The sequence below is a fragment of the Setaria viridis genome, chromosome 5 (genome assembly GCF_005286985.2).
Source record: "Setaria viridis chromosome 5, Setaria_viridis_v4.0, whole genome shotgun sequence".
NCBI classification, from domain to species: Eukaryota; Viridiplantae; Streptophyta; class Magnoliopsida; order Poales; family Poaceae; genus Setaria; species Setaria viridis.
In genome coordinates this window covers 39,382,355-39,394,107 of record NC_048267.2, presented here as the reverse complement: position 1 = coordinate 39,394,107, position 11,753 = coordinate 39,382,355, and the positions used below count along the sequence as shown (strand labels likewise).

At 41.2% G+C, this 11,753-nt stretch overlaps 1 protein-coding gene across 1 annotated transcript; it reads right to left on the bottom strand.

Annotated features, from left to right (window-relative positions):
* Nucleotides 1-507: 507 nt before the first annotated feature.
* Nucleotides 508-5,304, bottom strand: LOC117855961 (uncharacterized). The gene is made up of 3 exons (XM_034738366.2): nt 4,972-5,304; nt 2,305-2,409; nt 508-1,185 (listed from the first exon to the last, which is right to left on the bottom strand). Exons 1-3 carry the CDS (start codon nt 5,133-5,135, stop codon nt 666-668), a joined length of 789 nt encoding a protein of 262 aa, XP_034594257.1. The 5' UTR covers nt 5,136-5,304; the 3' UTR covers nt 508-665.
* Nucleotides 5,305-11,753: the final 6,449 nt, after the last annotated feature.

The window sequence follows — 11,753 nt, the reverse complement described above, 5'->3', positions numbered from 1 at the left end:
ATCCAGAACCGGACTAAATAACTTAGCTTTCTAGATTTAATTGCGGAAATTCGGACTATAGAGCTGGATCTCCATGATGCTTGAGATATAGCGAATAGCTCGACACTTGCTCAGCAATATTTTTTCATATATAGAACAGAGAGTCTGGGAACAATCCATTTTTGTCCGAAGATACCGTGTATGTGAAACAAAACCATCCAAAAATATAAACATTCTAGTCTTGTCCTAAGTTAATCCATCTTCAATTTGATTAACCTTATAGAAAAGAATAGAATTTATGATATCAAATTAGTGTTATTAGATCCATCACGAAGTATGCTTTCATAATGTACCTCATTGATGTGGTAGATATTGATGTTCTTCTACATAAATTAGGCCAAAATTAATATAATTTGACTTAAGATAAAAAAAATCAAAAAGCTTATATTTTAGGACAACGGGGATAGTAGAGTTGTTGCAGGTTTTGTCAGAAATAAGAGATACAGACAATGCTCAGTGAACTGCACCTTCAGTCAAATGACTTGTTCATGGATATAAAGGTGGATTAGGCATAATTAATCCCCTTGAATTAGGACAGAAAATATTTTGATTCCTGTACGTGCGTATACGCAAAGAAGACATCGATATATCAGTCGCCCACAAGAATTAATGCTTTACACGTTTGATCAGTAATCATCATAATCGTAATTACTGTTATAAGGTAAATGCGTGTGATCGCCGAAGTGCATGTGGCTGTCGAAATCATACGTGAAGGAGTCCCATGTCGAGAACATGCCACCGTCGCCGTTTGCCGCCGCCGCCGGCATCCCCTCGTTCGGAAGCGACGACGATCCAGCCTCCATGTCGGAATGGAAGGCAGGCTGCTGATCGTGCGCCTGGCTACTCGAACCAAAGCTCAGCATCATGAACGGGCTCCGGGACGTAGGCTGGTACTGCCCCTGCTGTTGTTGCTGCATCTGCGCATCACCATGGCCGCCGGGAGAGTCGAACCTGAGCACCAACCCTTCCCTTGAGGCCGGCGGCGGCTCCGCCACGATGTCCGGGAACGGGACCGGCGGCGCGCCGCAGGTGTGCTCGTACGTGTAGGTCACCTCGTACAGCGGTGGGTCATCGCCGTTCTTTTGTTGCAGCAGCTTAGACGCCAGGCACTGCCGGTCTCCACGGTAAGAACATCTGAAGTATAGCCTGCATGGGTACATATTTCACCGTTCATTATATGTGAAGCGCCTGATTGTGTTCGGTTTGACCTATGTATTTCTTCAAAGCCATTCGTTCTCTTGTACTTGTTGTTTTTGGGCATCCACACCACTTTACGTGCTTTTCATCATTATTCTTCATAAGTAGGAGTATTTTCATTTGAAGGTTGAAACTACAAGAATTATTTCATCTCCTTAGGACAAATCTTTGACCAAAGATTACTCTATTAATACTTATGCAATTTATTTGTGATACAAAGCATTAGTAGGTTTGTATTAAAAAAAATACCTTCTCATGAGTATATTTTTGCATCACATATGTGAAATATTAATGAAGTAACTCTGTCAAAGCGTAGAGTGGTCATTACTTTATAGGACAAATGTAATAAATCTCAATCCTTCCGTGTATATTATTGTCCATTGGATTTCAAGTTTGACTGCATACCTACAATATTTATTTGAGAATGGAGGAAGTGTACGTGATAGTTGATATGAATTATGGGCCTAAGCTAAATATTTGATGTCTACTCAATGCTTTCAATTTTAGGTGTACTACTAATATTTTGGTAAAAATCTGAGTAAAAGAGAAATTTTTACACCCTCTGTTGTCCGGTCCACACAGTGTTTTGCCATTGTCCTTTGATAGTTGATTTCTTTCATTCATTTACATATTCTAGACTAGCCATGTTTAAATTTATACATGCTTGACTAGCTTAAGCACATGTTTTAATAATTAAATGAATTTAAACAAAAAAATGAAACATAGTGGAAAAAAGCTGAACTTCGAACTAGTAAGAACAATAACCAACCGAAATTTGATCACTTCATCATCAAATACGAATTGGACACTGAACTTCCTAAATCTGAGTTTAGTCTTTTTCCGTGGGTAACAAGGATTGGTCTCATTCCCTCGAAAAAAAAACAAGGATTGGTCCCTCATGCCTAATTTTTACATATGAGATATGGATATAAGAATAAAAGTATATCAAAAGAAGCGAACAGAGAAATTCGACCGTAATAAGAATATTTATACTTCTTTTGCGAACAAATATAATAAATTGCGCATACGAACTGTGAAGTATCAACACTTGTAAAGTAAATTATGCACCTAGGGTACTCGGCATCCTTGATTTTCTTTTGGCCATATTTGCGCCACAAGTGACCATCAAAATAAGGTGTGTACGTAACTTTGACCCATGAAGGTCTGTCCCTCCTGAAATAATATTCCAACAGTATATGGTAAAATTGGACAAGTACAAAAATTTGTATAGGTTCAATAATCTTAAATGAGTTTTAGGAACATGAATAAGAATATAAAAATGGAGATATAGACATGCAACACTGATAAGGCAAAAAAAAGATCTGTTTAGATCGATGGGCCATGCATAGACAGCGTAAAAATGCCTATAGAGAATTGCGATGCTTAACACTCGACGAAAGGTTTCTATTACGTTATATGTATCTTGTGTTCATTTCTAAAAAAAAGTATGACAAAAATATCACATATGTTATCTGGAGTTTAAGGTTCCCCATAAACATTTTATTACAAATGCCCACACCTACTCATTTCTATTTCAAAAACCACCACAACACGCACACGTTTAATCGAGTCACCAATAATGTAGAGCTACGCAAGGCGAAACTAGTTGAGACAATCTTATTCAAGTGCTTCGATTAGGCTTATTGATCTTGTTGCAGTGAAAATAATTGCAAATATAGGAAACCTTGATACGGCAATGTTTAAACACTCGTTATTGTTTTTTTAATTCAAAATGTCGATATTATACTCCTAGAAGTGCTTAACTTCGATGAAGGCTACATTATCAGCTTCAAATTAATGTCGAATTGGTTAAGCATGTCGGTACTTGGGTGGATTTTGCTGCAGAATTGAAGGGGGTGGGTATGTTGTGTTTGCAAGAGGAATCTTAAACTCTAGATAACATACAGCGTGTTTTTCTTTTTGCATTTTTCCAAAAAAATAAATTCATATAAGCAGAACGTAAGGGTACCTTAACTATAATATAATACCTAACTAAGAAAACTAAGACAATATCCTACACTTTGTTTTGATTATCCCGTGTGTGTGTGTGTATGGAAAAGAAGCAATTAATCACAGATCTCCAAAGTGTCTACTTTCTCTATATATAGTAGCCCACGCTATTATGCTATATACTAACCACAAGCAGGCGAGCTGGCGCGGCTCCTGGCGGCCGGCACGGCCTGGCTTCCGAGCTGGTGCGGCTCCTGGTGGCCGGCGCTACGCCGGCGAACTCAGGCCTGGCGTGGCGCAGCGCAGGCGGCCCATGCGCGGCGGGCGGGCGAGCTGGCGCGACGTAGAGCTGCCAGGCGAGCCATGGCGTTACGTGGGTGGGTGAGATGGTAAGCGGTGAATAATTTGTTTGTGAATGATTTGTTTGTGTTTTTTCTGGTGAATCCACCGCGTGTTGTGAATGAAATTGAACTCATATGCTGTGAATTAGATTCTTGTGCGAGTTGATTGGTTATGTGTTCTTACTTGTGTGATGGTCATGTGAGATGAACTTGTTTCTTGCTTCATGTTGTGAAGCGCCAATTGTTTCTTTGTCTCCGTGGTGGAGGTGGAGCTCGAGGAGGTGGTACGGTGGTCGAGGTGGAGCTGCAAGGGGCAGCGGCGGGAGCAGGCAGGATAGTGGGGGTGGCCTATTTTTTTTTGAACCTTTTTAGCAACCGGAATTAAATGAGGTCTTTAGTCCCAGGTGAAATACCCGGGACTAAAAGGGAGGCCTTTAGTCTCGAAAGATTAATCCCGTTTGGATTTTCGAGACCTATGCGTCTCTCCAACCAGGACTAATGCCCAGTTTTCTACCAATGAGCATATACATTTAAGTACTGGTGGTAATCTAGGGCTCTCAAGCAAAGGAGCCCTCCACTATGGGAAAGCTATGGGAAAGTTATAAGGAAAAGTTGCTTTGAGTTCTAAGTCTCACTATAAATGGCCTTGGCTGAGTGATGGAGAATATGCTTCTTCTAAGGGAAATATGAGAATTTCCAGAAAAGGATTATACGATGATTATAAGAAAAAAAAATCTGTTGTATTTTGACTGTAGTGTAGAACCCCTACAATTGGGAAAAATATCATGCATATCAGCTTCTTTTCCCAGTCCATGAAATATAGCGCCACTCAGGAATGGTACTAGATTGCTAGCCAGTACGTAGTCTGGAAGGAGGATGTATGAAAGAAAGAAGAAAACTCTTGATGCGGTTGCGTATGCATTCATTTATTTGACCCTCACTGTATTGTACTATTTTTAGCAGTAAACTACTGAGTCGGAGTTGTAAACATATATAGTACAATGTCCTCCAACTGTACTCAAGCTAGAATTAACCTATGATCACCAACTATTGTGGCATGTATGTTATTGTTTCCTTTCTGAAATCGTATCTATACATAAGGCACAAATTAAACCCGAAGAAGGCAGAAATAGTAGCTCCCTGTCCGCACGCATTCTGACAGATTCAGTCGTAGACGCAAACACGAAGAAAATAGAACAGTGCAAGACACAGAGAACGAAAACCAAACAGCAGGCATGTTCAAGATCTGAAGTACATCTACACAGGGCACTCAAAAAGTTGAGAAACAATCAAACAAAGGAGAACGCCAATCGAAATCAAGCAAGGAGGCAACAGATTAGAGCTGAGATAAGCACCCACAGAGCTAGACAAGCATGATGTTTATATAATAAATTTAGAGCTGAGAAGATAGAGTGTCAATCAGTTCATCGGTTTATGCATGTACCTTCTATTATTCCGGCCGCCGCGCGGTGAGGACTCCGGTGGGGAGACCCCAAAAACAGCTCCAGGAGGGCTGTAAGACGACTCTGAGGCAGATCCCACAGCATCTTGAGCGCTGAGCTCCCCGAACTCAAAGGACTGCTCCGTCTTCATGCGCGGCGATGCCATTCTTAGCTTCTTCTTCTTAGCTAGCTACCTGGCTGATGTGCTCAAAACTGCTGTGATGTTCTTTGGGCAGCAGGTGCGTGGGAAACGGAGGAGGAGATTGGTATGTCGCTTTCATGGTCACCGGACCAAAGGTGCTTAAATTTTGATGTAGACTACTCGGTGCAGTACAAACGCGGGCCATACTTTATGGTTCCATTTTGTTCCATGTCAAGAAGGTTGCGGGGTCTTTAGATAAGTTTAGTGTTTACAGATATTAGATTCGAGCGGTTGAATCTGCCACCCAATAATCATGTGCCTATTATATGAGTGTCGAGATGGGAATTATAGTTTTCTTCTGGGATTTTGGACACTATAGAACTAAGGGTACATATGTTTAATTGCACTTGACTGTAATATGTTCAAATTTCGTTTGATTGGCTTCTCAAGTTATTTTTTTTTCGAATGATTTCTCTGGTACTATGTTTGCCACATGCTTTGTCCTGGGTACAACTCCCTCCTACGTCGGTGTGATCGATGCGTGCATGCTTATTTACACTCAAATTGCTGCTTTTTGAGGAAAAAAATAGGCAAATTGCAGTTAAGGACAGTGCACGAACAGTGGGTGCCAGCCGATTAGATGAATTGTCAAGTGGGATTACAATACTGGAGGCATTGTTAATCAGGACAGTGGAGGCTACCAATCCCGAGCCAGTCCCACGTTTCCGTGCTGTTTTCACAACATTTTGCTGCAAATTGCTAACAGATTGGGTGGTCTACCAGAGGGATTTGCCGAAAAATATAATGCTGTGATCTGATCTAGAGGACTTCATGCGAGCGCATGGATGTATATATTGTCTGACGACCTAGTGTGCTATACACTACTTGAGCTAATATTTTTTTCCCTGGGGCAGCAGCAGATTTTTAGAGATCAGTGAGCTTCTCAGCTGCTATCCAGCTCATTGCTGATGAGGTCACTTCCGTCGACTAGTTTTTCTCAGATTAGATGCATTGCATCACCCAACTCGTCTCTCTGAATCCCGATGAATGGCCTTTCTGCTTTTTCTGGGGAAAAAAGCAGTTTGTCTCTGTGTCCAGCTTTTTTTCTTCTTCTAATGTATGGTTTTGGGAGTTATGAATTGGACAAAATTGCACTTGTGCATTCACATGCATACCTGAATGGCGATACAATCGGCAAAGTGCTGTAGCGACGAATGAGGTATGCGTCATGCGTACCTTATCTTTTTCAGGTTGTGGGCACCCAGAGAGAACCAGATCGATCGAACCAGAGTTGCCTGTTTTGGCAACAGATTCATTCAGTAGTCAACTCGAAGGAAACGAAGAATCATGCATGAAACCAAAATTTGATCTTTAACTGGCTGGAGACCGAGGCACTCCCGGTCATCTGCGGGAACGAGCACTTCGTTGTCGACGAGGAAGGCGTCAAAAGGGCTTCCGGCGATGCGGTGCCGGTCGGCGGTCTGTCGGGGCTGGGCCGTTGGTGACTTGGTGCAGGATGCACTCGCGGTGGAAACAACCCGGCCGGCGGCTAGATCCGCGGCCGCCCGTGCGGTTGCGGGCTTCGCGGCGAACGCGTAATTCGTCGAGAAAACCCCGCACCCTTGGCCACATTGTGAGCAAATAAACGGCTTGTAAACGTACTAGTCCGTATTTTAAAAGGTTTCCCAAATATGGATTATCATGTTCTACCAATAGGATCCTAGGTCGCCGAGAGAAAAAAAAATAGCATGCTACACAAATGGATCACAATGATTGCAACCGGCTCAACTGTAGTGATGCTTCACTCAAATATTCATGAACCATGTCTTTGCATCAGTTTCAAATTAAAAGAGCTAGAGTTAGGGTTCTTACTTTGGATTTAGGATTATGAGACATTATTGCTTAAAAGATCCTTTGCCCATGCTTAACACAATAGAGTTGCATTGGGTCTTGGGAAGAAAGAGGATGAGGTCGACCGTAAGCATATATGACTCTCTGAACCTTAGAGCTTGCGGCTACTGAGGTTGTGCTTTGCCGGCCCAACTATTAGCTACTTATTATATAGGGCTATCAACAGCTCTAGGAAAAGTTTTCACCGTTGGCTATGATGCGAGTACTTAAAAACTGCTTTTTTTCACCATGTTATTTGCACCTGGTGCTTGAAAAGGTGGATAAAATGTTTTAAGTTTGCACCAGTGCTTAAGTATGCTAATATGATGGCTGATCCTATTTAAGCACCTGTTTTGCCTTGTTGGGATTAACTTCTAAACCGGTGCTTAATGATATGACAACGTTGTCTCTATTTGAACACTCGTGTTTACTGCTCTTATATATTGAAAGCTAAGCAATACCACAATACCGCATATATCTTGTTATGTGCAATGTTCTTAAATACTTCCTCCATCCTAAATTATATAGGTCGTTTTGGCTTTTCTAGATTCATAGGTGTTTATATGCATCTAAATATAGTGTATGTCTAGATGCATATAAACACCTATGAACCTAGAAAAGTCAAAATAATTTATAATTTGAAATAGAGGGAGTATGTCAAAGCTACTAATCCTAGCTTTGCAACCCCTTGTCGACAATAAATGCTAGAGACATGGTGAGAAATGAGAGTATGCAGCATTTTCTTGCAAATTACTTGTCTACAACGGTACAATAGTTCCTATTGTTTCACTTGGTAATATTTGTTTAGTTTTGAATAGAGTAGCATATTTATGTTTATTTAGCTTCCTACTAAGAAAATGGTTAAGTTTCTTTTTTAAATACATTCTTTGACCTTAGTATGTAAAGAAAAAAAGAAAATGTATATGAATCCATGGTGTTCATGTGGATGCCCCGGCAAATGGGCTATACTCTGGAGAGTGGACCTAAACAAAAGCAGTACACACGGCTGCTAAAGATTTTTGAAGTGAGCATGTCAATCGCACGACGATCCATGATAAGATTAGCTGTCCCAGAAATCATTTGTAGGAAGCGACTTGTTTATATGCATCTCTTCCTAGCTAAGTGGTAGGAAACTAGGAATATATCTTAAGGTCTACATATATGAGTACTATATTTGCTCCTCTCCATTAGTTGAGCACACCAATAGACATCATCATGTCAGGGTAAGCAACCACTCCATAGTTAGCCCAAAACAACACGCGATCAGTTTCCTATGAAAAGGATCTTATATGCACATTAATATTCCCACAAATTGCCATTTGATTAAGTTGATGATATGTGAAACTCCATTGAAATATCTAAGCTATTATTTTGATTCATAATCGCTAAGTTCCATGCAAATTTGGTATAAAACAATAGTTGCAACTCTCCTTAGTAGAGGAATCACTTTAGGTGGAGTGGAGGAGTGGTAACGCGGGTACCAAGAATCATAAATACAATAATATTATAGCTATATTATAACTGAGTGGAGTCAGTTCTAACGAACCAATATATTGTATGTCACCGATCCTTGTGTCTTTAATAGTAATATGATATAAGAAAAAATAGTATCGTGCGAGTGAATCTTGAACAATTCCACACCCGATGTGTAAGGTATATCGAAGTATTATAGCTAATTTCACTGCCGCTGCCCTCTCGACGATCTACGCAGTATTGTGTTATAGGAGTACTTAGTTCGAAAAGAAAGTACCCATCAGCCCATAATATCCGTGGTTGTGGCTGTTCATCCTCCGTTGAGAGCTTGACCTTGTCTGCTCGACAGTCCGAACTGACAGACTGACACCCGCATGGTGCCGGGCAGAGAACCTGAGACGCGACCAAGAGGTTGGGGACATGGTGACGAGGACAGTGGACGGAGCATCTCGTTTGGATCGTAATCACTACCCTAATCTCGTCGCTAACATAATAGCTTATCGGCTCGGGGCTGCGATAAGGGGAGCAGAATAATGCAAGTGGCGACCTAAACAAAGCTGGAGGTCGATGTCGACAGCGATTAAACAACTGATCGTGACAGGGCATTTGCTTCCCTAAGCATCTGCAGAATTGTAAATCTAACCAAAGGAATTCGCACGTGGTTTTGGGAGGGGAGCTGCAGAAAATGGCCCAGTGGCCAATGGCACCAACCATAAACAACTGCTGCTGCATTTGCTTACCTGAGAAAGAGGATTTCTCCAAATCTCGCTGAGATCTGGTAGCGCGCTGGTCGAGGTCCACGGCCCCCAACTCCCGAGGTTACGCGGATCTAGCGGCCATTTGGGGCTCCATACCCGAGATGCCACTGCAGTAGTGTATTTCATTTCACCTGCGCGTGTACGGGCCGCCGGCCATGCCCTGCCCGGCGCAGCGCGCGTCGCCGCCGGCCTGATCTGGACGCGGCGCCGGCGGGTCGGGAGCTCGAAGCGCTCGCGGTTGCGCCGCCGCGCGCCTGGAGAAGCATCATCTTTAAGCGCCGTGCGCGGGGCCGTCGTTTGCCCGGCAACCTCCGTACAGGAAGTGTGCCGACTGCCGAGTGCGCGCGGCCCTCACCATGCCCATGCGGCCATGCACCACCTGGACTGGACCTGAGGTTCCTTGACCTGGCTGTCAGGTTATTAGATACCCTTTGCCTCGTCCATGCCAAAAGCAGCTGGCCCTAGTAGAATTTGGACGCGATTAGTATCTGCTTATTTATAATTAGGACAAGACCAAGTCACCAACGCGTATATCCTCAATAGTCAATACTATAGCGCGAATCCTTAGCGCCAACTTCGTAGGGTCATGCAAATTAATGTCGCTTTGCTTGATCCAAACTGAAGATCCATGGATTAATTTTTAGTTCGGGTGACATTGGATGTTTAGATAATGTTTAGATACTGATTAGAAGGATTAAATGTGAACTAATTGAATAAACCATGTCTAATTCGCGAGACGAATATATTAAACCTAATTAATCCATGATTAGCACATATTTACTGTAGCAACATATGGTCATATCATGGACTAATTAGGCTTAATAGATTCGTCTTGCGAATTAACCTTCATTTAGATAATTGGTTTTGTAATTAATTTATATTTAATACTTCTAATTAGTATTTAAACATTCGATGTGACAGGACTTTAGTCCTGTGGAAGTCTGAACCTCTTATTTCTTCGATTCGATGGGTGCTATTGCAGACTCGGTTACACAACTGAAATGGTTGTGATGTGTACCTAACAATCTTTAAGCTCATCTTTTTACCGGATGCAATTTCATCAAAGCTTGTTGGGTGTCCATTGGAATCTCATTTCCCTCTACAAGACCACTTCTTCACATTTTTAACCACATCAGAGAAAGGTTGGCTGTTCCATTCTTTACGGAGATTATTATTTTGATGTCATGGAGCATTTGGACAACAAGAAATGACCGGTTATTCAACAACATTGATCAATTGGTGGCTAACTGTAAAAGAAAGTTTATGTCTGAATTCTCCTTATTGTTGACAGAGCTAAACCAACTTTGGTCCCTGCTATAACAGACTGGCTTCATTCTTTCTAGGGCCTTTGTAGCTCCCCTCCTGTTCCTGCTTAGTTTGGCTCTGTGTGCTGCTTGTTGCTCTGCTCTTTTTTTGTTCCTTTCTTTTGGAAACCTTAGTCCCGTTGCTGTTTTTCCTTGATTTTCTTCTCTTCTTGTAATTCTTAGTTACCTTATCTTTAATATATATCTAGTAGGGGCTTGCCCCTCCTGTTCCATAAAAAAAAACAATCTTTAAGCTATTCCAAACCCACCAAATCAGGTGAATATTCTTCTCATTCTTATGATCAATATCAATATGGTCTTTAGGTAGGTCTAGCCACTAATGGGAGTGCATGTAGGTTCATAGTCGAGTGAGTTCCACTACTTGGAGACGATTAGGATTGGTCCGAATACTTTCATCTAAGACTAGCGATTTTTTAGATAATGGAAGGAATGTTCCGGCTTCAATCCATCTCGTAAATAGCTTGCACAGATCCATCATGAGAATCTTTTGACTCGCCGCACATTAACGATTAATGAACACCATTTATCCATAATGGGGTGTATATATAACTGAAAGTCTCAAATTTTACTGTTTTGAAGATAAAATCGAAAAAAATTATCGCTAAAATAGGAAGTATTTTTTTGAGGAAAAAGAGGAAGTATCTAACCAGGCCCATTTGCATCCATTGCTTTGCATAGATCCTTTGGCGTTTTAAAGATGAAATATAGAATATCACTATACATTTCAAATCATAAGTCGTTCAAATATAGCTAACTTTGATCAAGTTTATAAAAAAATATATTAACATCTATAATATCTAATAAATGCACTATAAAAATATATTTCGTGGAACACCCAATGAAACTAGTTTGATGTTATAAATATATATGTAACTTTCTGTAAACTTGGTTAAAAATTTAAAAAATTGACTTAGGACAAATCTAAAATGATTTGTAGTTTGGGAGTTAGGACGGAGGGAGTAGAAGATGTGTACACACTGAAAGCAGCTATGGGCATTACAAACATCACACACCAGAAGCTTTCCAAACAACCACCAAAATAGCCTCAGCTTTTCATAAAAATCCAGTTGGTCAAAATCAACAGTTAAAAATCAGAGTTGGCCAATCATCAACAAAACCAAAAAGTTCCCTGAATACCTTGTACTGGGTATTCACAGTTTCTTTTTAATTGGAGAAGCAAAGTTTACTAGCTAGGT